A 27,651-nucleotide genomic window follows, 5' to 3' on the forward strand; every position below is an offset into this window, starting at 1 on the left:
ATTAATATGAGATTTAAATCAGGGACTATATGTGAAAAACTTGGTAAACAATCATGTTTACAGAAATACAAAGTGTTTATATATCAGGAAAGATGATGAGCTTGTTGGAGGATAGTATTTGAAGTCAAGTTTGATCCTTCAAAGATGAGTAAAACTTCTTTAAAATTCTAATTTAGGAATTAAATTCTTGTTAAATCACTAACGGTACTGGATATTTTAATATCAGGCAATTCTACTGAAATAATATCCAATAAACTTAAAGTCCTTTATTGAATTCAATCAGAAGGATACAGGGGTTTTTTTGTAATCATAAATACAGAAATAAATGGAAAATGAATTCTATGATATATCTGGACCAACTGTGAATTTACAAAGTAAATAACAAATACTCAGTTCTCATTTTATCGAATGACTTTGATGAACAAGTGAAAAAATACATCATTCCTGTTGCTGGTTTCCTGTGGGACTCCTTGAGTGTATTTTAAGTAAATAAAGAATACATCAGACTACAAAGCAACAAAGAGACTTCTAGCAGAAGCAATGACTGAAATGATGAATGTCCCCAGCAGCGGAAGGAGCATTTCGCCCGAGGACGCAGAGGGGTGGGTTTTGGGACCAGGAACTGGAACCGGATCTGGAGCTGTTGATGAGAACACACAGTCACGGACACATGTCCTTTCTGACAGCCCGCCTCACGCACCTGAACCAGGTACCCTGATGTAGATGTTCAAGCTGAACTACACACTTTCCTCACACACTAACCAGGAACAATGTGGAATACAGTTCAGTACATGTATATCACCAGGGTGTGCTGACATAGTTTTTACCTAAGATTCCACAGCTTTTTTTTTTAATTTTTTATTTTTTTGTAAGATTTTATTTACTTATTTGACAGACAAGAGAGTAGGCAGTAGGCAGAGAGGCAGGCAGGGGAGGAGGAAACAGGCTCCCTGCTGAGCAGAGAGCCCTCTGCAGGCCTGATCCCAGGGCCCTGAGATCATGATCTGAGCCAAAGGCAGAGGCTTAATCCACTGAGCCACCCAGGCGCCCTCTACAGCCTTTTTAGTATCTCTGTAGACAAGATACCTTTTGTTGTTCTTCAAGTTCTCTAGAATTTCTTAGCAATTTTTTTGTTTTCATTTTCTGTATATACATGCAAGGTAGAGTTTGATTCTATTTCAAGACTGTATTTCACATGTATATGCTACTAGTTACCAATATGTGATTAAATATAGCTGCATTTTTAAACACTAAGCCCTGCCAACTGAAAAAAAAATTAACTTTTTCCCTCCATACATGGATCACTGTCTGGAGGAAACAGTTTCCCTTTCACCTGAACTAGTGAAAAGAAACCGCAAAGTCCATTCATTTGAGGATGATCTGTTTCACACAGAATTATGCGACTGAATGATGGCTGTGTTTTGGTTTAGACTGTACCAAGGAGGACTGGGAAGTATCCAAATGGAATCACACTCAGATTTCATACACAAGGCCTAGAGAAACAGCCAATAAATTTTGTAAGTCTTTAACTCCTATTATCAATTTACTCAACCATAATCACACACACACAGTTGTACGCATACAGATGAGGAGAAGGACACACAGGGAGACTCGTACATTAGTTTGTTACTACAGGCCAGTGGTTCTCAAGGGATCAGCATGGCCCCCTATCAGGCAGTTTGGAATTTGTCAGGTGTATGTATGTATGTATGTATGTATGTGTGTGTGTGTGTGTGTATATATATATATATATATATATATATATATATATATATTTTTTTTTTTTTTTTTTTTAAAGAATTAAATCTGTTGGGGCACCTGGGTGGCTCAGTTGGTTAAGAGTCTGCCTTCGGCTCAGGTCATGATCCCAGGGTCCTGGGATCAAGCCCACATGGTCTCCCTGCTCAGCAGGGAGTCTGCTTCTCCGTCTCCCTCTGCCTCTGCTCTCCCCCATGCTCATGCTTTCTCTCCTTCTTTCTCTCAAATAAATAAAATATTTGTTAAAAAGCTAAATTTGTCTTTAATGGGACCATCCCTACTAAAAGTTATCAGCATGTACACTCATGTCAGCATGAGTGTAGGGAAACTGTGAATTAGAATCTTGATCCTGAGTATTTCCTTGTCTTAAACCTTTTCCAAAATTTTGTTCCTTTTATAAATCATTTCCATTTGTAGGTCATCTTCAGGATCTCTAAAAAGAGCATACTGCTTCAAGTTGCTTTTTTTCTTTAATTTCATTTAAATTCAATGAACAAATAATGCATTATTGGTTTCAGAGGTAGAGGTCAATGATTCATTAATCTTATATAATATCCAGTGCTCAGTACATCACATGCACTCCTTAAATCCGATTCGTATAAGTAAATACAATCATCTGTCCATTATTTCTTTTAGTATAATGTAGACCCTTACATATTGAAATCTATGCAATTTTGTTATAAATTACAGTATATATATTATATACATATAGTATATAAATAAATAACATTATATTGATATTCTTATGGGTGCCAGTAGGTCTTCTTATCTATGAATGTTATTCCAGGACACTATAAAGGCTTTATACATATTTGTTATAAAAAGGGAGACTGGATTGAGAGGGTTCAGAACCACTACTCTAAACAAAACACACAGCTGAAAATAATTGCTTAAGAAATTAACTTACTCCCACCATATCACACTAATAAGTATTTGGGTATGACATTATATCCCATATGATGACGCCTTAAACTCTTGAAACTTTGTACATGTTATTGAAAAGTAAGTCTGTCATTTCTTCTATATTGCAGATCAGACATTTATCAAATAAGGAAATGAAATATTTCTTACCAGGATTGCCGATATCTTCTCGACTTTTGTCTCCTAAAATATGAACAGATTTTGGGTTAACTATATTGTACATCTATTTACCCAGAAGAGAAAAATCTGATTAAATGATTAGGCACACTTGGTTGTCTCTGACAATGGGTCTGCAGGGCAGAGTATCACATTTAGATTTATGCGTGGGGTTGAGGAAGGGTTTAATTTTTACTCACTTGTGCTCTTTGAATTTTTTTCACCATTATGTATATTTGTTTTCATTAAAAGAAAGATTAAACTTTTATATACAAAAAAAAGTACTTTTTCTGGACACTGAACTAAGATTCCCAAGTACAACATTAATACCTATCATTGAGTGCTTTCTGTGGGTCATACTGATGATTTATGTACATCATCACGTTTTTTACAGTCTCAGAAGGTGGGTATAGTTATCAGTATTATACAGATGTTCCTCAAAACTTGCATAAAATCACAGAGGTAGTCAGTGGCAGCAATAACTTTAAAGCCTCTGCCCTCAATTACTGTGATACACGACCTCAATTACTACGCTACACTAGCACTGAAATATTACAATATTGCCATATTTTGACAGCTTTGAAGCCAAATACCAATTCTAGGAGCCCAGGACAGAGGTGTATTTTCTGTAACTACATCTGGTTGGAAGACAAGTGTCACATGACATAAGGTGAACAAAATTTGAGAAGTCTGAGTCCCAGTTTTCTCTTTCCCGTCTTTAACAGGCTCCTCAAGCTTCCTATATCCCATACCTTCATCTCTAAAATGGCAATAACAATATGTAAGTGGATTAAACGAGATCCTGTGTAAATGTTTTTTGCCACTTCTAAAAGCCTGCACTACACACATTTGTCTAGGAGAGAGCACAATACGAAACATTCCCAGCAAAACCTAGTGGCCTATTTGTTGGAGGACACGGTGAGCGCAGTGAGAACACAGCATGGTCTCATGCTGGGGGGTTCCCACGGACGGCTCTTTGACGATGCTGTTCCAGTTACTACGGATTCCCTCACAGTTGCCCCCTTATCTTGGGAAGCCCCCTGCAGCATTCTGGATAGAGCCCCGCAGCTGCAAGCCAGCGGTCTTTCTCTGTGCGTAGCCCGGACAGCCGTAAGGGCAGCCTCCTGCTCTCCCTGTCTCTCAGGCTTTTCTCCTTCTGGCCTGCGGACTGCAGTATCAGGAGACGGACAGGCCGGGTGCTTTCCTTTGCCCTCTTAAGGCTGAGCTAACTGAATGATGACGGTCAAGGACCCAGAAAACCAGAAGCCTCCACCCCCAATAAAGGATTCATTACCAGGTTTTTCATCCAGTTGTACCACTTTTATTCCTAAATGAGAAAGAATTTCAGATGATAATGAAGACAATTACGGTTACTATTACTTTAAACTACCATTCATTTTGCCAAACTTTATCTCATTAGGACTTCGATCAGTCCTGCTAGACAATGTTTTCTTCACTTTATAGATTCAGAGGCAGAAGCAAAGAAAAGTGAAATAACTTATATAAAGTTACCCAGAGGAAAATGGCAGAGAAGAGACTTCTTGAAACTGGGTCTGTCTACACAGTCTCTGTTCATTCCCAACCCCGCTGGGCAGCTGCCTTTCAGATAACCACTGTGCCTCAAAGGAGCCCACGAGAAGCCTGTGCCAACTCAGGTCACTGAGCTGAAGAGTTGTAGACACACAAGATGGGCCTTCGGTGTTGTTAGAGGTTCACTTCGAAGTTGTGAGCAAATAAACCTGTGGCCCAACGTGACAAAACCGGGGAAGGCAGAAGAGCTGCTGGACCCTCTCTCTAGGCCCGTACTGTGAGTCGGGCGGTTAGCTGTGCCTATGCAGTTTCTGCACACAGCGCTGTGCTCTTTCCACAGACAACGACGTTAGGCAAAGCTCCGCACCATGCTATTCATTATATAATAATAAGACATATCAAAAATTATTTTCTTTTTTTTTTTAATTTTATTTATTTATTTGACAGAGAGAAATCACAAGTAGATGGAGAGGCAGGCAGAGAGAGAGAGAGAAAGAGGGAAGCAGGCTCCCTGCTGAGCAGAGAGCCCGATGCGGGACTCGATCCCAGGACCCTGAGATCATGACCTGAGCTGAAGGCAGCGGCTTAACCCACTGAGCCACCCAGGCGCCCCTCAAAAATTATTTTCAAAATACTACGTGAACCCAGGAGGAAGGATTTAAGCAATAAATGGGGGCCTGCACCGAGATTTTGTGTTTCTCTAGTCCGCAGAGATCTCCCCATAAGGTAAGCATGACAAGTATTAGCCTATTTGAAAGGTAACAATTCTGAGGCAGAGAAGTGTTATTACTGTCCATAGCTCTCTTGTAAATTATGTCTACTTTTAAAAAATAGACTTCTCTTTGTCCCAGGAGAAAAATTAAGTTTAGAGACCTTCTTCCTCCTCTATAAGCTTAAGTTCTGAGCCCCTTCTGAGAAACTGGACAGAAATTACTGTTCATTCTCTCTGGCCACCGAAGCTCAAGGCTCCTCGGTCTCATCCTCACCAACAGCCTCACACCGTTTAAATGCTTATTTAGCATTTTCACAGTTTATCTGATGGGCAAGCTAAATCCAACATGGTAAAATGAAACTGGAAAATCACCTGAAGATCCACAAGTCCCCAGGGATGGGTACTACGTCGTAAGTTAAGAGACGTGGGTCCCTTACTCACTTGCCTAATCTTGAGCGAAGTTCTTAGGCTCCGCTGCATCCTCTAATGGTGACAACTATAACTATGCCCCCCAGACTGGCAGCTTCCTCTCTCCTATGCCAACTACTGCTTACCTGGTAGTGAAACAGTTTCTGGAATTTTCATCCCTAAGTGAGAAAAAAGTTTTCAGTGACTTACAGTTTGCTCCAGGGAGTCCATTTTCCCGGCTCTTCTCTGATGAGCTCCCACTGTGGCGCTGTTTCTGACTCTTTATTTACAACTTAGGGCTGCGAGAACCCCTGCCGTGCCAACCTACGTCAAGCTTAGAGGAGCCTTCTGCCTTGGCACCGCACTGAGCTCGTCCGTATGCCAGGAGACTGTATTTTGTTAGTTGGTAAATTCTAGATGCGGAGTTCCCAGCCAAAGCTAAAAGTCAGCTTTCTGCTGAAGGTGAACTTTCTACTGAGTAACTTCAGCTGTGGAACCTAGAAGGCGCTGGCTTGCACACCTCCGGGTTCCAGCACCCTTGCCTTCAGCCGTGCCCCAAACAGGCTAACTCTCCTGCTCCAGGAACACACGTACACTAGGGAAGAAAGACACTTTTTCCTCTCTACTCTCTTCCCCAACTAAATCTGAAGAATGGTTAGTAGGAAGCTGTAAGGCAAATGTTAATGAATAAGAGTCTCATGATAGCATGTTCTTTAATGCCTGGGGGATTCTTCTCCTCTCACACTTGGGCCCAGAGAGTAAAAAGAAAGCCGTCTTACCAGGTATTTGGGTGGCTTCATGGCTTGCCATACCTCAAGACAAAAATGAGTATTAGGGTTAATCAGTTTCCTTGCACCGTGAATACTCTCTTTTGTCTACACCTCCCCACTCTCCAACCCTAAAAAACTTCCAGGATCTGGCCCCTCTCTCTCCAATCTTATCTTTGCAAGGCAGTCCTAGTACAGCAGCTTTTAAATGAAGCTGTACTGAGTTTCAGCCTCTACTTGGGTGAGCCGGTGGTGGGTATTGGGGAGGGCACGCACTGCATGGAGCACTGGGTGTGGTGCATTAACAATGAATCTTGGAACACTGAAAAACAAAATAAAATGAAAAAAAAAAAAAAAAGAAAGGACTCTACTTGGTTTAGTTCTATTGTCATCGTAATTATCAGCTCTCTGACGGGTCGGGCTTCTGAATCTTTCTGAGCTTCAATTCCTTATTTACACAAAAGAAATACACTGTAGGTCTGGAGTAAGTGATGATTAAAGGAAGTAAGTTGTACAAGTGCTTGGTATACTGCATGAACCATACTAAGTAAGCATGAATAAATCAGTACCTCTGTTCTGGCTTAACTCATTCCTCAAATTCTCCATGTCCAGGAATGTCCTGAGTCCTAGGAGTCAGCCCTTATGTCTCCTCCTAACCTTGCAGCTAGTCTTAGAGGGTAAGGTAGAGGTACCTACCAGGTAAGACTGGGGACTCCTGGATTTTCATTCCTAAAGATGAGAATAGAAACTCTTCAGTGAAAAATGCAATCACCTTGAAAATTAATTTAACCTTGTATTTATACGGCTATTTACAGTGGAAAATGAAAAGCTTTGAGAGACGGCAGGGACTAGGTAGGATAAAAGGGGAGAAATTTAATCCACTGGAGCTTGACTGACTTATGGTGAGACCTACTATGTCTAGCGACCCAGGCTCTCTCCTAGATTATGCAAAACAGCTCTTATCTTATATTTTTAAGATTCAATCCAAAGACTCCCACCTACATTTGTCATATTCTTAAAAATAAAACTTCTTGATTATATAATACATTATAATTACAGATAATCTGGAAAAACACAAGAAACACAAGAAATCATTAAAAAGTACTCATAATCGGTGGCTCAGTGGGTTAAAGCCTCTGCCTTCGGCTTGGGTCGTGATCCCAGGGTCCTGGGATAGAGCCCTGCATGGGTCTCTCTGCTCAGCAGGGAGCCTGCTTCCCCCCTTCTCTCTGCCTGCCTCTCTGCCTACTTGTGATCTCTGTCTGTTGAATAAATAAATAAAATCTTTTAAAAAATTACTCATAATCCCAGATCTCAGAGCTACTCATCCTCAATATTTTGGGTATATCTCCTTTCAATTTATTTGCTGTGTGTATATTCATACCATTTTAAGCATTGTTTCCAGCCTTGCTGAGATGTAATTGATAGCACCATGTAAGTTAAAGGTATACAGCGTAATTATGCAACTTATATATGTTGTGAAATGATCACAATTAACATCTAGCATCTCATACAGATATTTAAAAAAAGAAAAAAATGGCTTTTTTCCTTGTGGTAAGAACTCAAAACCTACTCTCTTAGAAACTTTCTGAAGCGCTGCACCCCTGCGCTGCTCTACTAACCCTGCTACATGTTACATCTCCAGTACTTGGGTCTCCTATAACCGAAGTTTGTATCTTTGGACATTCAAGATTTACTTATTTTAGAGACTGAGCACATGAGTGAGCACAAGTGGGGGGAGAGCAGAAGGGGGGCAAGAAAGAGAGACAGAGAGACAGATAAGCAGACTCCTGCTAAGCACAGAGGCTGATGCAGGGCTTGATCTCACAACCTTTAGATCATGACCTGAGCTGAAATCAAGAGTCGGATGCCCAACCAACTGAGCCACCCAGGTGCTCCTCTTTTGAAATTTTTAAATAAATTGCTATTACAGTTCATATGCTTTTTTACATATTTTACTTGCCACTACATTATAAGCACTTTCTCATAGTTTTCAAAAATATGATTTTTAGGGGCACCTGGGTGGCTCAGCATAGAGTCAGCTTCCCTTGCCTTTGCCCATCCCCCTGCTCACACGTCTGCATGTGCTCTCCCTCCCTCTCTCTCTCAAATGGATAAATAAATCTTTAAAAAAATATATGATTTTTAAGTTGTTTAGTGCTTCATTATATGGTTATTATTTAACAATATCCAACTGTTGGACACTAAGGTTATTCAGAAATTCTGGCCACCACACACTGTAACCATTTCGTACACAAATCTTTATTTCCTTAGTACAAATCTTAATGTGCTATAACTAGGTTAAAAGGTATGGACATTTTTAAGGCTAAGAATACATAGCATCAAACCGTCCTTCAGAAAAGTTCCAATTTGTAATCTTACCATTAATTTATGAGTGCCCCTGTCCCAGCACCCTTGAGGACATTTGAGTAATATTATAAAAAAAGACAAAAAACAAAAACTTGGGAATGAGCTATACTTCAAAATGCACGAAATGATGAGATGGATATAGCTAAAAGCATCTATTACTCAGATTGCTGGAAACAGAAAGAAATACAGAAAATCACTGTAATTTAGAAAAAATCAATGACACTTTTCAATGCCCCTGCCAACACACTAGGTTACAAGAGTCTGTGAAGTCACACCTTCCTCTATCCTGTGACAGCTACCATAAAAGCAGAAAATATGCTCTTTAGTATATGTGCTGCCAAAGCGAGTGCAGGAAACAGGCTCTTTAGAACTAGTTCCTCGTGTCACGTCTCTAAATGCTCTCTGGTCATCTTGGAGATAAATGGGAGAGTTAAGCAAGAGAGAAGGCAGCTGTGTCATCTTTATAAGGTCGATCTGTAACTCAGGAGGGCTTTGATATACCAAACTAGTAAGCTAAAGTGGGTTCTGTCTTCTTCCCACTTTTCCTGACTGTGTCATGCTTACCTGTTTCCATCCCTAAGAGAGCTATACTGCAAATGAAAACCCCCGGAGCTTACAAAAATATCTTACCAGTGTCTTCAATGTTCTGGTCTTTCTCACCTAAGTTATAAGAAGAAACTTATCCGTTTTAATGATAAAACAAAATAACGGAGAATTACTATAGTTACAGCAAACTATTCCCAGATACTAGAATCATAAAGAACCTCTTGGTACATCCAATAAACTAGAGCTACTAAATTTAAGTGTCAGCCAGAATCTAAATGCACCACATTGGGCTGGAACCTTCCAGAGGCTCCCCTTTGTCCCCCTTTCTTAAGAAAAATCATCACACAGAGAAAGTCTCCTGGGGATCTCAATGAGGTAGAAAAACGTCCGTCTTGAAGACTGAGCTGAGGTCCCTGTGAAACGACCAGTAAAACCTGCGTCTGCAATGAGCCAGTAAGAAGTGAGGCCATGCAAGTCCTCGGGCTCATGCGAAGCTTCACAAAATGCTTCCCCTCGGAACAGGAAGGATCTTCCAAATATCATACTTGAGGAAAAGCCAGATGCTTTTCTCTCTTCAGTGAAGAAAAACTTGTTATAGCTATAGGGGCCAAACACATAATAAGGAACTTAAATGCAAAAAAGTGATTTGAGTCATATCAACAGAAGTGGAAACTTAGTGGGGAAGCATCCAACCACCCAGACATCTTATTTAGCCAAATGATAACAAATATCAGCATATTTGACAGATGAAAATGAGCAGCTTTTCTCCTGTCATCTGGATGCGTGGTGCCGCACAGGCTAACCTCAGTGACGCATACACAGCTCTCCGTAAGAGGCCCGCAGGCCTGTCAAGAGCGACTGACCCTTTGGGTCCTACCAACCTTACTCCCCGGAATGTTTCTGTATTATTCAGATCTCCGGAGACCCAACCTTCCATTTACAAGAAGCTAAGTTTCCCCCAGAATACATTCTTTTCTTCCCTTCTCTTATTTCTCAAGTTACACTTTCCTATCTGCAAAGTACTCTTTCCTAAGCTAAGAAGTGAATTTGCTAAACAGGAAAGAGCTAGTAAATACTAAACATCCATGTAAGGATTATTAAAAAAAAAAAAAACAAAAAAAACATTAGAGCCCACTTACCTGGGCTGTAGAGATAGATGGGGAGATGATGTTCTGAAATACAGACATTTTTCATTACCCAGTACTATGCTCAGATGTAAATAAATGTCAGATTCAGTCTATTTTAAATGCTTATTAATAAAAAAGATTTAAGTTGGCTTCCAAAAATATAGTAATATGAGAAATTCAAAATTTCAATCTCAAAAACAAATGGGTTTGGATTTATTTTAATTACATGAAGAATTCACAGAAAAACTAGCCAGGAACACAGCTAGAAACAGACCTTTATTCCCAAATATTTTAACAAGGATATCTTCAAAAGGATCCACCCAAAGCATGCATTAGCCTAAAGTACTTTCTGGAACCTTTGGTTCAAATCTCTTGGGCTTATCTGATAAAGCTCCTCCCTCCTAGAATTCCCGATTATCCTCCCAAATCTTTCCCACGGTCCTCTACGGAAGACTGTTTTGGTTACCTCCTCCTATCCCCATGCCCAGGAAGGTGAGACAGACCCATTCCCATTCCGTCCTGTCTCCCCTCTTCAGCTATACGTACTCAATTCCTCCCCTTTTTAGTCTCCCAAATGTTATTTCCTAAGATGTCAAAATACGGGAATATGTATATGGTCCTGTGCAAAGGAATCACGCAGGGGCTTTCAGAAGTCCTTCAGCACCTACAAGGACAGGCTAGGGTGACAGTGGCACGGTCCCTGCCCACCCAAGGTGAATGCAGTGTCCCCAAGAATGGCCACAGGCACGGCATGGGGTGGAGAGCAGGCAACAGAGGCTCGTGGGCCCTCCGCCTGACGAGACAGGGGCAGTGGCGGCGGTGGTGGCAGCACACAGCTCAGCCCTGAGAAGCTGAGGCAGCAGCAGGACAGCGTGGTGGTGCGGCTCTGACCCACACCCGGGAGAAGTAACATTCCCCTTACAGAGGAAGTATTTTAACAGTGTATCTTACCTGTGTTCTCCACACAATTTTCCGTTTTTAGTCCTGAAACATGAAGATAAAGCTTTATTAGTTAGACACATTCTGCCCTAGTAAAGATTTCAAATTGGTCTTAGAGCTACTGGTAACCTCTGTGTCAGCTTTAATCTATCAGATCCGTAATTTGGCGGGATATGAAATGAGGAACAACTACATTTTTGTGCTCACATTACAGCCCTCAAAGAGCAGTGTGATCTTTGATAAAACATCTACCATTTCTGGAATTCAGCTTCCTTATCTGCATCTTTTACTGGGAGTTTGCTTCAAATAGCCTCCAAATGCCCATCCAAGGCTAACACTTTGATTCTATTCATGATTAGTCGGCAAACGTTAGGAAAAAATTTATATGTCTGTTCAATCAATCTTCTCTTCAGATACTAAATGTCCTCAACAGAAAATCTATCCTTCCACTATGAATTTTTTTTTTTTTTAAGAGAGAATGGGCGCGTGCATGCACAAGAGCAGGAGACGAGGCAGAGAGAGGATCTTAGGCAGACTCCACATCCATCCAGCACTGAGCGCGACGAGGGCTCCATCTCCTACCCTGAGATCCTGACCTGAGCCTGAATCAGGAGTCAGACGCTTACCCGACTGAGCCACCCAGGTGCCCCTAGGACAATTCCTATTCATTGGAGAAAAAGAATCGCAATCAGATCTTCAATATCCTTGGATATAGAAAGAAAGATCCTTCACGTTCACATAAAGAAAACACATTGGTCTATCCCCGAACATTGATCTGTGGTCTGTTCCAGAGCACTGATTTATATAGTAAGGAAATCCACAGTTTATGGAAAGCAAGAATACGGCATAATATGGCCTCTACCACTGTATCTTTATAAGGCCCCAGACCCTGTTGCTAAGTCTAGGGCCTTATACAAAAATCACCAGCGCTTCGGGACTGCTCTGAGGCATGGCGCGCAGGGACAGCGCCGCCTGCCCCGCAGCCATGAAGGCCCGGACTCCCGCGGGAGGGTGTTCAGATTTGGTGCCAGCAGGGGCCATGAGGGCTTCCCAGGATGCTGAGAAGGCCCAGGGCTCTGTGGTCTCCTCTCCAGGTCTGGCTGACTCAGTGACCCAATCTGGATATTCAGCTACCTGAGGATGAATCTCTCCATGTAAAATGGGGGAATCCCTAAGAGCTCTGTCTTCACTATGAGAGATGCGCTTTTCAGTAATCTGCTCTCAAATCCTGTTCCGTGTGTGGAGTCTGAACCAAGAATCTCGGTGACTTGGTCCAGTTTCCACGGTCCAGGAAATGGTACAGATCCGTTAGAATTTGGATGGTCCCTGAGGCTAACCTCAGGTGTTTAGCTAAGCTAGAAATTAAAAAAAAAAAAAAAAAAGGCCAGAGACCAATACAAAACATTGCATTAGCAGGAGATCAGAGAGCGCAAGTCTCACCCAGAGGGCTGCGCTGACGTAAGGTAAAGGCAAGGGGAGGTGCGACTAAGAAACCATCGGTGTAATAGAGAGATTCACCCAGGGGATGAGACACTGGGGGATTTTAGAGCCTTTAGCTTTCATCTGTACCATAAATTAGAGTGGGTTTCTCAAAGTGTAGCCTTCTAATCACATACTTCAGAATCACGTGGGTGTTTACCGAAGTTGCAAATTTCTGGGCCCTAGCCAGGACTACTGATAGAGGATTTCTAGGGGTGATGCCTTGTAATGTGCATTTTAAAAAGGATTCCAAGTGATTTTTTTAATGCATCAAATTTTCAAAAAAATATTTTATTTGTTTGCCAGAGAGAGAGAGAGAAGAGTGAGCGAGCACGCGCACAAGCAGGGGGAGCAGCAGAGATAGGGAGAAGCAGACGCCCCTCTCCGCAAAGAGCCTGATGCAGGACTCGATCTCAGGACCTGGGATCCTGACCTAGGCTAAGGCAGATGTTTAACCGACTAAGCCACCCAGGCGTCCCTACGCACCCCATTTTTGAGAGCCTTGTCACTAGTAGAGGACGGATCTCCTTTAATGTTTAACACGGATCCATTTCCTCAAGACAGCCTTTCTGCTCCCTACTTGACTTTGCATTTAATTTTTCATTAGTGTTTCAGCAGCAGAAAGTAAACTATTTTGCTTTTCTAAAGAAGTAACAGGGCTACAATGGAGGACACGGATCCAAAAATAAACAGGAGAAGGCAGAAATATAATATATAAGGAAAGAAAGAAGAGAATATAAGCACAGATTTGGTAGGTATAAAAAAACCAAGAAATTACTATGACTAGCTTTAGGCCAATAAGCTTGAAAAAGAAGAAAAGTGCCTAGAAAAGCAGACTTTACCAAAAATAGCTCAAGAATAAGTAGAAAACTCGAATGACATTATAACCATGGAATAGCTTGAATTTTTTCCACAAAAGTATTACCAAGATAATTTGATTTTTACAGAGTCCTAAAGAGCAGGTAGCTAGCTGCACAGAGAGCTCTGGAGATCAAGTACAGAGCACAATACTGATCAGCTCACACATGCGAGGAAACTTCGGGAGGCCAGGAAAAGAACCCACAGAAATAAGAGTCGGGACTGTTCCCACCAGTCACACTGGAAAACCTTCTAAGTTGTCATTTTAGCATCGAGCTCTACAGTAGGAAGACTCAGAAACAGTCCAGACAAGAGTAAATAAAGTCCTCTCATGGGGTTCCTGATCTGCTTCAGATCCTATGAAATTACAGATGTCTGTGACCAAGCTCACAGCTGGTTGGAATTTCCAGCAACAAAACTAAGGCGGGTTTGTTGCCCTCTGGGTTTCCGCACACAAGCACTGCCTTCCTTTGCAGGGCCGCTACTGCCAGCCTGGCACTGCAAGAAAAGTCCGGACTCTCCGACACGCTATCTTACCACGCAATGGATTCTCTCTCAAGTCCCACAGGATAAAACCCTGGAAGTTCTATCACATGGAAATCTGACTTCCAATTAAGAGCCAAGCCAGGCTGCTTAAGCCTTCACCACTTTCACAAACAGGTGCCTGTAGTTTCCAAACAGTGGCCGAAATTCACAGGGCTCCCAAGGGATATTTTAAAATTGTAGGACAAGTACAGATATACGTGGTATCTGTCAGACACGGCATGAACTACTAGCTCGAGGTATAATGCAGTTTCAGAGTTATACCATGCTACATTCTGTTTGATGATATCATGTATTTGCAAGGCTGAGTTTTCAGCAACTGTGATTAAAAAAGCAAACAAATTTTTTTTTAAAAAAAGCAAATATATGTGAAAATTGATGTGGATCAGCAAATAAGGTGGTATCTAATCTGATCCAAGGTCTGAGAAGCTGTGCAGTGTCTAATAGGCACATACATATCCCATTAGCAAGTTATTGTGGCTAAGAATAAAATAATATATTTTTTAATTTTTGTGTATTACTTTCTCAAAGTTACTAAGATGTCCATAATACTTACATGAACATACTACTGAGTTTTTTTTACTTCACTTAATAAATGGAACTTTCAGGTATTTTTTTAGCCTTTGGACATACTTAGGACACCACTAGGGACACCATGAACCAAGAAAATCTGAGAGCCTCCGCATGAGACACCACAAAAGCTTACTTACTTTACCCAAACTAGTAGCTCAATGGGGGGCTTTCCCTACGAGACTTCACACCAGGAAAGACAGCGAATTCTCTAACGAAAGAGCCCGCCCAGGTGGGGTAAATTCGACGGAATGCTGCATTCGTCCACTGTAGCAGTAACTGGTCCATTGCCTTGGATGTTCTGGCGAGGAGGGAGCAAAACTTCAAATGTGATCCTGGCAGGGGTCCTCGCACCACCTTGGGACAGACTGACCTCTACGAGTGGCAACACTAACGCTCCAAGGCTGTATGACCGGGCCACTGAGACACGGAGAGCTGCACTACTGAAGACAAAGCCATGTGCAGCCCCTCCCTGTGGAAACAAACGGAGCAAACCCAGCTCATCGCCAGTCTTTACGCTACACACCGACCTGCTCGCGTGCACTGACTGCGTCTCAAGAAAGGCATCTGGAGTCTCGCCTGACAAATCCAGCCTGTGTGGCCACGGTCTCTACTACATACAGCTTCTGGCTCTACAAGCAAAGGATTGGGACTTCCAATAACACATTCTGTCAGCCTCCCCAGTAAAGATGTCTGCAGTGCTGCCTGGGCCGGCTGTCTTCTGCTATTTAGAAGTCAACCTTCAACCACGCTAACCTCTCTTGGCTGAGTTCCCAACACCAAGGAATTAGGAGTTAAAAAAATGAGGTGCACTGGGGGACTAGTACACTCGCCTCCTTTTTGTAGGGGTACTTGTTCTGACCTCAGTGGATGGACATTTATGGAAAACATGCTTTACTTCAGTACATGAATATATATTCCATATAAGCCCAGCAAACAAATAGGTCATATTGATTAGATCAAAACACCAGTATGTGAAACTGTGGGCTGACACTGAGCGGTTCTGTAGCTAGTCTCCTTTGCCAGAGAGGCCACTGTGGAACTCATCATTATGGGAAAAGGAGAGCCAGTCTGGATCCTTCCCAAGAGGAAGCGACACTATGTAATGGGTTGGGATTACCGTAGGCAGCTTCTGACACGGTTCCCAATGACCCTGCCTCCTGGTATTCACACCCTTATATAACCCTCTCCTCTTGACAGTGGACTGCACTAGTGATTTGCTTCTAGCAAATGGAATACAGCACAGGTGATGAGATGTTACTTCCGTGATTAGGTTGCAAAGACGGACTTACTGGCGCTCTTCCTTGCTCTCTCTTCCTTGTTCTGACGAGGCAAGCTCCCCTGCTGTGAGATACTCTGTGGAGAGGCCCATGTCGCTGGGAATAAGGGAGGCCTCTGGTCCACAGCCATGAAGAACTGAGGCCTTAGTCAACAAGCTACAAGGAACCACATCCACCCACCAATCATGTGAGTGAGCTGCGAAGTAGATCTTTCCCAGTCGAGTCTTATGATGACTGTGGCCTCATGAGATGGCAAGATCCCAAAAGACTCAGCTACATTACACCCAGGTTCCTGACCCAAGGTAACTGTGAAATAAAAAATGTTTTAAGCCACTAAATTCTGGAGTAATTTGTTATGCAGTGAAAGATAACTAACGGAGGTGTGAGGGTCAGTTTTATTTATGTCAGATGTCTAGTTACCCAGTTTGACTGTTACCCAGTCAAACACTAACCTAGCTGCTGCCTGGCAAGTGTTCTGTAGGTGTGGTAAGAGTCACCTTAGTCAGGGAGCTAGCCAAGACCCCAGGGGGCCTGATTCAATCAACTTAAAGGCCTTCAGAGACTGAGGCTTCCCAGGAGAAGACATCCTGCCTGGAGACAGCAGCCTCAGCTCGCCCCGAAGTTCCAGCCTGCCCTTCCTGAGAGCCTGCCCTACAGATTTCAGACTTGCCTTGCTAGCCCCCATAACCACATAAGCCAATTCCCTGCAGTTAGTGACTTCATACATACATTTCCTATATATTTTCTATGGATTCTGATTCTCTGGGTGAATCCTGATGGATTCATAGGGATGAACAAGTCTGGCGGATGAAAGTCTGGAGGAAGCTGATGGTTAAGAGCTCTTGTTTGCTATAAATACAGATAAACAGTCTGAACGGCCTTCCAAATTGCTCTAGGTGTTGACTCACACTGTGAATTTTCCTGGGGATGACTAGGTCACGTCCTATCTGGCCTGTCTACATGAGATCTTACTGATGTCCCAGTACCAGCCAATCTCAGACAGCAGCAACGAAACTTCACTGCTCCCAGAGAAAGCGAATAAAGACTGTTAGAACCAATGAAGATATTTATGTTTAATGAGCCCTCAAGAGTTAGACGTGGGTTTACAAAAACTAAATCTCTAAATCTTCTTTCGCCCTGTAAATCTACCTTATTTTCCCTTTTGATGGCTTAGCAGAGAGCTGGCTCAACAGGTCTGAGTAAGAGTAACAAAATCGACTAATACCAGCCACTGGAGTCCAGGGGCTCTTCCTTTCCAACATGGCCAAGTTTCCAGCCGGAGAACCTTGCCATTCCCTGTCATGACTGCTAATATGCAGAAACATTTACAGGTACGCAGCCTGGCCCCTCTCTATAGAAACACTGGCCAAAATGCCAGATGACCTATGCCCAGCTTGCTCAGTAAAATGTCGGGAGTTCAAAATATGGTGTGTTTACTCTATGACTTCATTCTCCAGTAACACCTGACATTGTGTCTGCACTATAAGGTCCAGGGAATCCCAAAGCTATGGCCTTCTACCAGGTATTATAATTCATCTACAGTCTTCCCAAGCCATGTACAGTTTTCCAAATGGGGTCTTTCTTAAAAGTAGAGAACATAGCCTGAAGACACCACTGATATTTCACCTTTAATCCAGCTTTCTAGGAAAGCAGTACAGCAGGTCAGCCTGCAGTCATTTCCCCGCGAGGAAGGAGACAGGGTTTTGCTGCCATTTACTCACAGTTCTCTCACATATTCTTGGATTAAGACCAAGATGAGTATTTTTGACCATCAGGAAACTGTATTCTTTAATGGGACACTGGTGTTTTCTCCAGTTCCTAACCAAAGGACTTATTTTTTCAGGTAAAAACTTAGTGCGGGTATTTACAAAAATTATGTATCTTGGAAATCATAAGTAAGTTTAAAACGATTAACACAGGTCTGCGTTAGCACTAAATTTGGTGTAATTTTTTTATCCCCTTTAGAAACAACATCTAGAGTTATATTCAGTCACAATGGAACAAAGTTTTGATTATATCCTCTGGCTTGAGGTTTTAAGTACTGGCTTAAGTTTTTAAGTTTGAGTACTGAGAACAGCCGAGCTTTACTTCCATTTCTGGCCCTGCGATCCCAGCAGCGGTCTCCAGATGGCAGCAGAGGACACTGGGTAGATTACAGTTTGGGATTAAATGAACGCAACGGCCTGCAGCGGTCTGTCAGGACTCCCCATACAGTGCTTGTGAGCGGCCGCAAAGGTCTCCGCTTGCTGCTGGTTCGGACGTTCACTTGCTGGGACGGCCTCTGCCGACTGTGGCCTCGGCCACGCTGTGGCATACTACGGCCGCGTGCACACTCCTTCCTCCCTCATGGAGGCCCCGCTCATTCTCAATCAACCTGATGGCTCCACCCCTTTTGATCACAGCAATCCCACTCATGAACAACTCTGTGGGTTCCACCGCCCCCTTCTGTCCACCAACCAGTGACCAATTTGGCCTCTGTCTACTGCCGCCGGGGCTCCCGTATACCCAGCGCCTCCACAATGGCATCTGGCTGACTGCACCAGCAGTACCAGAGCGGAAGGATTTTGCCAGCCTGCAACTGGCTTCCTGGCTGTGATGTGTTAGTTTAGTTGAACAGGTTCTGGGGTGGGTGGTGGGGTCCTGATTTGTACTGTTCCATGATTTCCATGGTAAAGCTCTCAGCCACGGCCAATTTCAAGCTGCTCTGCTGTGCGAGGAACCGGGTAGAAATGCGTGACCTCAGTCAGCTTCTTTTAACTGGCAGGAGTCAGCTCTAACTGGCTTAGGTGTGGGTCAGCTCCACTATATGGCTGGTGAGGGGAACGGGCACTTTTCCTCTTAATACAATTTACTAGCTTCAGTCTTCAGCTGTCCTCTCAACGTGAAAAGTTAGTCTCATTCACTTGCGACTCAGGTCCGGACAGGGGCGAGGGAAATGAAGTGCCTATGAGTGGAAAGTTTAAAAAGGCACTCACTCTTAGAATCATGCAAATTTGCAGATGGTACAAGTGTAGGACCTAAAAGTAAGGGCCTTTCTTAAGTTTTGTGCCCCAGGCATCTCAAAGGCCCCAACACTCCTGCCGTGAAATCTCAAGTAGGTCAGCCCCACCCTGCACGGTATCTCGCCAGCACTTTCCTACCTGCTCTCTTTTAATCCCACAGTGCCTTGGCCACAAGCAGTCAAGGTCTAAAAGTCTATCCACTTCTGAGGCCCTACTGCGATACCCGCCCTGCTTGACCAGGAGCCCTGGTTTTGGGTTCCGCTAGACAGCCACACTCACAAGACCCCAAAGGCTTGCCTCTCTCACTTGTTTACTCGGTTTTGCAGAAGAGCGCAAGGCAAGAAGCACAGCACAGTGTTCAGCAGCAGGGCGGAGTCAGATATGGCCCTTCGGTGCAAGTCCTCACAGCAATCCAGGCCTGTTCTCCCAAAATGACGGCTCAGGTACAGGGGACAAGCTTCTACAGGGGGTGCAGGAACCATCCTAGATCGTAGCCCCATGCCACCACGTGAGGACAGCATCTCTCATGCTGGTCCGTGAATGTAGTTCAGGACTCAGCAAGAAAAAACACGAGCGTTACGTCACACCACCTTCAGGAATGCCCAGAGCTCTGGCTTCCCCCGGGCATTTGTAGTTTATTCACAACTCTCCCAGCTCAGATGCACTTTACCAGTGAAGGGCTGTGTTTGCCATTACGCAGTGTTCTGTGGTTACGCAGCTGTCACTTCACCTTCAGTAGATTACAGAGAAACTGCGTCAGAAGATCAACAGGGGGGTGGGGGGGCACCTGACTGAGGTCATGATCTCAGGGTCCTGGGATCAAGCCCTGCATCAGGCTCTCTGCTCGGCGGGGAACCTGCTTCCCCCTCTCTCTCTGTCTGCCTCTCTGCCTACTTGTGGTCTCTCTCTCTCTCTGTGTCAAATAAACAAATAAAATCTTTAAAAAAATAAAAAGATCAATGGGAGGCCATTTTTACAGGAGGAAGGAGAAAGGGTTTTATTAACCTTTCGCTTCTAGACACTAAGCCAGAACAACATAAAATCTCAGAATGTTGGGAGCAAGGAAAAATTCTAATACCATCCAAAGGAAAAAACAAGGTCTCCTTCAAAGTTTCAGTAATTAGAATGGCTTCACACTTTTCAACAGCAGCACCAGAAACCAGAAGACAATGAAGGAGTATCCCCAAAATTCCAAGGAAAATGATTTCCAAAAGAGAAATACAAATCTATGCAAACTATTGTTCAAGCTTACAGGTAGATTTTTCAGACATGCAAAGTCTTAAAAATTTCCCTCAATGTCCCTTTTTCTCAGAAAACTTCTGGAGAACACAAACCCTTGACAAAGAAGTGACTCAAGAAAGAGCAGAAAATCCAAGGTACAGGGGATTCTTCACAGGGAAGAAACAAAAGAAAGTCTCTACAGCTATGAGGAGAAATTTTAGGATATTCAGCAGGCCTAAAGAGTACATGATAGATTAGTGTGATGGCGGGAATCCAGAAGGAATATATTTAAAAAGAGAGAGAGAGAATCGGATATGTTTGAATGTACTAAGTAGAGATTTATATTTTGAAAGAGTTGGAGTGAAGTACTGAAGGGATATAAAAAACTAAAGAAACAGAAAAAATCATCTAACTAATAATCTAGGATAAAAAAGGTATTTAAAAAGGTACCAGTCTGGGGGTGCTTGGGGGGCCCACTCAGTTAAGCACCTGCCTTTGGCTCAGATCATGATCTGAGCCCGCATGGGGCTCCCTGCTCAGTGGGGGAGACTGCTTCTCCCTCTCCCTCTGCCATTTCCCCCTGCTTGTGCTCTCTCTCTCAAATTAAAAAAAAATAAAATCTTAAATAAACAAATAAATGAATAAGTAAATAAAAAGGCACCAGTCTTTCTGACGCCAGGAGACTGGGAAAGGAGAAATGCACGAACAGAGAGGAGGAGTGCCGGGTGGCTATCAGATACATTTGGTTTACTGACATGACAGCAACTCCCAAGTCCCTTCTCCTTGCCTCCCTATACTAGAGAGGTTGGAAAAGCTAATTTCCTCTCTTCCGAGCTTTTCTTCAAATTATGCATTATCAGGTAGGTGTTCTGGTCAATGACATATAATGAGAAATCGACTAGCAATTTCTGGGAAAGCTTTTACTTTCCTGATTAAATAGGCAGATTTAGCTGCCATCCCTCTTCCCTTTCTGTCTCGAACCCGGCTCGATGCCTACAGCTACAACAGTCACACTGCAAACATGAATCAATAAACCCAACAGGTTAAGACTGGTGCAACAGAAATACAAAAGAGTCTGAGTTACTGATGATGTAATTGATGAGGTTTAAAAATTTTTAAATCAAGAAATAACATGCTGAAGCATATCGTTAAAAACTTTAGCTTAGGAGCAGCTCGGTAGCTCCGTTGGTTTGGCATCTGCCATCGGCTCAGGTCATAATCGCAGGGCCCTGGGACCGAGCCTCGCTCAGCTCCCCTGGGTGGTGGGAAGTCTGCTTCTCACTCTCCTCCACCTCTCACCTTGCCTGTGCTCTCACTCTCATATAAGGAAATAAAATCTTTTTTTTTTTTTTTTTAATTTTAGCTGAAAAATTAAAAATGAATGCCACTGAGGAGTGAAAATTGGAGATCGGGAGCAATGGGGCAGGAGTTGCTCTTCTTCATTGTAAGCCTTACAAGCAGGGTTATGGGCCAGGTACTTCTTCGTCACGGGGTGCTGTTCTAAGCATTACTGTTTGGCAGTGTCCTTGGCCTCTACACATTAGCTGCTACTAGTAGCAACTTGGGATGACTGTGACATTTAAAAATTCCAGTTATTACCAAATGACCCCAGGGCAAAACTGCCCCAGTTGAGAACCATTGCCTTATAGTGTTTTATTTCTGTAACCTTCCAGAGGGCTACAATGTATTATTTTGATAAAATTAAAATGGGGGGGGGGGACTAGTGATCTGAAAGGAGCCAGGGACCATCAATGTCACTTTTCCTCTCAAACAACTGTCAGTTTCTTTCCTGACCTCTCCCTGGGTCTCAGAGTCCCGCTCCTTCCCTACCAGACAAGCACAGACAGAACCGAGACACTCACCGCCTAGGAAAGCACACTCGTAATGGCTGCAGGTCTTGTTGGTGCTTCGAAGGATAAGGTTGTTGCTGGTCCCATCCTGTGACACATGAAAAATCTCATTCAGGGGTATTAGAACAATTCTCTCACTTTCTTTATCAAAAAAATGTTCAATGTCAATTGCAAAGCACGTGCGGATGGTTAACAGAACGTGCTGGTCGTCGGCAGCTTGAGGCCTGGCGGAATACGCCAGCGTGAAACGGCCGAGCCTGGCCTGGCTGGGCCCTCCGGCCGCGAAGGAGACATCCTGGCTTATACTATAGACCGCAGCTTTGTAACTGTCCTCGCAAGGTCTTCTCAGCAACTGCAGCGCTCTTGTCAGATAAAAATGAAAAGCTTTGAACTGGAAGTCGTAGACATAATCTTTCCGAGATAGGCCGGCTGTCTTCACAGCTTCGCTGAACATGCGGTAGAAGGGAGTCTGCGCTAGAGCTTCGGCAGCGAACGCCGTCAGCGCTATTCCGTGGGTATCTTTAAAACTCGTCGGGACGGAGATGCGCGTCTTCTGGGCTTCCCATTTGGCTTCTGCATTTTCCCACACATCCTTCAAGAGCTGATGGCTTGCTTTTTCCTCCTTGAGCAACTGGGGAACATACTTGACTTCCATTCTGTCAGCGCATTTTAGGTACTCATCATCAAATGCATTATCCGCCATGTCTAACGTTTCAGCCTTCACCTTCAAAAGAAAAGGAAAAGGAAATTAATGCTCTTGAGATGAGATATTTGGTGTATATCATTTTCTCTCCCTTACTGTTCCCATACCCTTATGCCCTGCTAGAATCTCTCTCTTACTTAGAACAACTTCGGACATGATATATATATATTTGGAATGATTTTTATACAGGAATTATATTCCGCTATTACTGATAACTTTTCTTAGCTGTGATCTCTTTGTATCAAAAAGTAAATGTTAGCAATGAGAAGTGTGGGAATGATTACGTCTGTAATTCATTCATCTGAACTTCATGGTGCAAAGAATAAGTGTGAAATTAAAGAAACGGGTGGCAGCCCTGGCTTTGAACAATACTCTTAGCTAGATTTTCTCCACCCCTTAAGACTGCCGAATGATTTTGAAATACCACCTGTGAAAGACTGTACATGGTGACCATATCAAAACGTCTTGCCTTCATTTTTCTCTTCTAAATTAAAATGAAGAAATTCACATTTTCCTTTGAGGACTCCCCCACATGGGTTGGGTAGAACTGATCTGCACCTTGCTCCAATGATAAGCAATGACACAGGGGTCTTTCTTTCTTTCGAGCATGTAAACAGGCAGGGTGGGGAGGGGCACAGGGAGAGGGAGAGAATTTTAAGCAGTTTCCACCCTCAGCGGCACAAAGCCCCACCCATGCAGGGTTGAATCTCATAACCCTAAGATCATGACCTGAGCCAAAATCAAGAATCAGATGCTTACTACTGGGTATTTACCCCAAAGATACAAATGTAGTCATCCGAAGGGGCACCTGTACCCCAATGTATATAGCAGCAATGTCCCCAACAGCCAACTATGGAAAGAGCCCAGATGTTGGATAAAGAAGATGCAGTGTATACACACACACACACACACACACACACACACAAAATGGAATTTCATACAGTCATCAAAAATGAAAATCTTGCCTTTTGCAATGATGTGGATGGAACTAGAGGGTATTATGTTAATCATAATAAGTAAGTCAATCAGAGAAAGACATTTATTATATAATCTCACCGATATGCGGAATTTAAGAAACAAGGCAGAGGATCGTAGGGGAAGAGAGGAAAAAATGAAACAAGATGAAACTGGAGAGGAAGACAAACCATAAGAGACTCTTAATCTCAGGGAACAAACTGAGGGCTGCTGGAGCGGAGGGAGGGCGCGAGGGATGGGGAGGCCGGGCGATGGATGCTGGGACAGTATGTGTTGTGGCGAGCACTGTGCCTTGTGTAAGACTGATGAATCACAGACCTGGACCCCTGAAACAAATAATACATTATATGTTAATTAAAACCAAAAGGAATCAGATGCTTAACTGACTGAACCACCCACGTGTCCCAGTGATGCAGGTCTAAAAACCAGAGCACTCCTGGGAAGAGGAAAAAAGCTTTCTTCCTCCACAACCATAAGCTCTAAGGGTGATACTGGCTTGGGGCAGCCAATAGTCATCCTTCGTAGTTCCATCAAGAATCCTGTCTGTAAATAAAGCCAACAAAGGAAGGCTTACAAAAAGAAGAGAAATGAGGCCCTGATGACATGAGTCAAGGCCCTGAGTTTAGCTGTACCTGAATACTGTATTCTACCTGGGTCCTACGAATCAAGATTCCCTATTTACTTGAGCTTGAATTGTGTTTCTGTCACACACAAATAAAACAAAAGCCTAATGTACCTTTAAATGATACCTGTAACATAGTAAGTGGGGTTGTATAATATAATTAGCACTAGCTTGGAGCCAGACAAATCCAGGCTTAGATTCCATAACTAGATACCATTTAGATATGTGAAAGTTACTTTTTACATTTCTGAGCTTCAATTTTCTAAATTGAAAATGAGGATAAAGGAAATAATATCTTAATTGCAGAACTAAAAATGAGGATAAAGGAAATAGTATCTTAATTGCAGAACTGTTGTAAAAAAACTAATGATAAAATGAATATAAGCAAAGCCCTTACCTACATTGCCTACCACCTATTAAGCCTTCAACACACTGGGGTTATTTTCATTCATTATTTCATGATAGGAATATACATATTATACCGGAAGATCCTCAAGGGCAGGATCTGTGTCACATTTGCCTTTAGAATTCCAAGCTTCCAGCATAGTAACTAGCAAAATATTCAAGTGAACTAAATTAATAAAGAATAGCTGGAAGAAAGGCAGGCAGAGACGACCCCTCCCACCCCGGCCCCCAAGACAGACCATCCTTAAAAGAATTTTACACCACCCAGGAAAGAGCCCCTTCCCACATGATAGATAGATGACAAAGTCTGATTGGGTGACAGGGGCAGGGAGGGTTAATCAGATTAAAACAGCCTGCCAACAAGCCCAGAAAACCTCTAGACATAGAAACTCCCAGGCCAACCCTCTCGGGTCCTCTGCCTCTTCAGGAACTTTGTACTATCACTTCGCGGTCACCCAATAAACTTTGCTTTGCCACCCACCACTCTTCATGGGGTCTACCTCTTCATTCTTCGAAGTGGTGTGACCAAAACCTGAGGGCACTAAAGAAAAAGAAATCCTGCAAAATAAAAACCTATACTCTGGCCTATAGATCAAAACACAGGACAAGAAAATCTGCCCAGGGACGCCACTTAAGGGTTTCTACAAATAAAAGAACAATGCCCTCATCATCTTCCCTTTCCACTATTCTATATTTGTAATAGTACATTGGCGGCATAAGCTGCAACCCAAGCAGGAGACCGCAGCTAACAACTTTATAAAGGCCCTTGTCAGGAGCTCTTAAGGTTGCAGCTTCCACATGAATGACTTTTATTTAATTACTTTTTTACTCACAAATAATTCTTGAAAAGTGTGTGTACGAGGGTGTGAAAGTATGTATGCCAGGGGTGAGGGGAGGGAGAAGGGAGAAAGAGGGAGAGAATCAACCCAAGAAAGCAAAATAAATATCCCAGGCTATCTATCTGCTTCCTACTATCTCTTTTCTCCCCCTCACAGAGCAGCTTCTCGAAAGAAACATCTACCCCTGCCATCTCCGCTGCATTTCCACTCATTCCCACTCATATCTCAGTCCTCTTCAGTGGGCTTCCCACCCCATTCCTCCGCCCAAACAGCTCTTGCTCTTAGATTCTTTTGAAGACCCAACATACTCTATCAGCCATTAAATGTTGGGAATTGCTCAAGGCTACTTATTTTTTAACTCTCAACTCTACCCTTGGGCAATTATATACACGCGCATGGTGTCAGTTCTCATCTACATACCTCTGACCTGTCCCTGTGAGTGCAGACGCATACTACCACCTGCCCACCTGGTAACTCCACCTGAACTGCACAAAGACCCCCCCAACTGTCAATAGTCAAGAGCAAACTCATCTTACCCCCTACAACCACCACCACCTGGTGCTACACAGACTCATCTTTCATTTTTGCGTTTTCCTATGTATCTTCTTCTCAGTCACCCTCTGTGGCCACTCCATCACTAAGACCTAACAAACTTCCCCCAGGTGTCGTCTGTATGCCAAGCATTAAGTGTTCCTATATATTAATGAGCTCAGTTAATCTTCATGGCAACCCTGTGCAGCAGATACTATTAGTCCCTTTTTAAGGATGAGCAAACTAAGACAGATCAAGTAACTAGTCTGAAATTGAGATATGAAGCCACACCATCTGGCCCCATAGTCTGTCCTCTTAAACAAATGTCCTGTTTCCAATGAAAAAGACCACTGATAATTACGCAGCACTTTCAGAAGGCTTTAATTTTCTCCTAACACCTGTTATAAAGGTTGGGCAGACAATTCATAAAATCATTTTACAAATGAAGAAACTGGGCCAGCATCAGAAACTGTCTTTATTACCAGCCACAGAATATTCTACTGGGGAAGTCATTGAGTTTCCTGAAGTGGGAATCTGAGCTCTAAGAGATTAAGTCACTACCATCTCCTAGCCAAGAAATGCATTTCGTCTGCAGCACAGAACGTACCATGGTGTGTCTTGGGCACTGATACTGATTCATCTTCAAGACTTCAATATAAGACATCACACCCTGAAACCACCTCCCACATTCCTCACATCATATCCGAGTCACATCATATCAGAGTCATATCCTATCCTATCCTGCCCAGTATGTTCCTGTCTTTTCCTATGCCTCTAACCAGTCTCCACAGGTCTAATTTTAGACATTAAGTCTTTCTGGCCCAAAGCCACAGTTGATTGTGTGTTCTGTACAGTGAGTGCCTTGAGCAGTGAAAAAGTTCACAAATGCCACCACCATTCAGGGACAACTGACCGGACATTAAGGGACATGTCCAAAAGGCTAAGTGAACACGCTGGTTATATTTTCTTCCTATGTTTCTATCCACTGAAACAAAACCACAAACTAATGAAATTTAATTAGCAAAAAGTTAATACAAAAATATTACCAAAAAATGTGGAAATGACCTAAATGCTAATGAAAAGAAATTGGTTAAACAAATTATGGAACATTCACAGAACATACATGAAAATTATATTACAAAAGAATGTTAAAAATGCATAGCAAAACCACAGAGAGATACCACTGCACACCCATTAGAATGGCTATAATCATAAAGGGGAAAGGGATGCCTGGGTGGCTCAGTTGGTTAAGCAGCTGCCTTTGGCTCAGGTCATGATCCCAGCATCCTGGGATCGAGTCCCACATCAGGCTCCTTGCTCAGCAGGGAGCCTGCTTCTCCCTCTGCCTCTGCCTGTCATTCTGTCTGCTTGTGCTCGCTCTCTCTGCCCCCCCCTCTCTCTGATAAATAAATAAGATCTTTAAAAAAAAAAAAAAATCATAAAGGGGAAAGAAGAAGGAAAATCCATGTTGGCAGAGATGTAGAGTACCTGAACCCTCATACATTGCTGGGGAATATAAAATGGTGCAGCCACTGTGGA

At 43.0% G+C, this 27,651-nt stretch overlaps 1 protein-coding gene across 7 annotated transcripts in view; it reads right to left on the minus strand.

Moving 5' to 3' along the window:
• Positions 1–27,651, minus strand: part of ART3 (ADP-ribosyltransferase 3 (inactive)) — a 151,202-nt gene continuing 123,551 nt past the window's right edge. For 4 of the 7 annotated variants that reach the window (XM_059159038.1, XM_059159035.1, XM_059159037.1 and 1 more), the window contains exons 3-12: positions 22,050–22,761; positions 11,247–11,279; positions 10,308–10,340; positions 9,253–9,282; positions 6,949–6,981; positions 6,265–6,297; positions 5,632–5,664; positions 4,130–4,162; positions 2,830–2,862; positions 226–640 (exon numbers count right to left, since the gene is read on the minus strand). In XM_059159038.1, the coding sequence (XP_059015021.1) occupies positions 507–640; positions 2,830–2,862; positions 4,130–4,162; positions 5,632–5,664; positions 6,265–6,297; positions 6,949–6,981; positions 9,253–9,282; positions 10,308–10,340; positions 11,247–11,279; positions 22,050–22,761 (1,107 nt within the window). In that variant the 3' untranslated portion in view covers positions 226–506. Of the gene's footprint in view, positions 641–2,829; positions 2,863–4,129; positions 4,163–5,631; positions 5,665–6,264; positions 6,298–6,948; positions 6,982–9,252; positions 9,283–10,307; positions 10,341–11,246; positions 11,280–22,049; positions 22,762–27,651 lie in introns of all 7 variants that reach the window. The other 3 variants (XM_059159020.1, XM_059159014.1, XM_059159039.1) reach the window with 3 other exon arrangements.

The sequence above is a fragment of the Mustela lutreola genome, chromosome 1 (assembly GCF_030435805.1).
Source record: "Mustela lutreola isolate mMusLut2 chromosome 1, mMusLut2.pri, whole genome shotgun sequence".
NCBI classification, from domain to species: Eukaryota; Metazoa; Chordata; class Mammalia; order Carnivora; family Mustelidae; genus Mustela; species Mustela lutreola.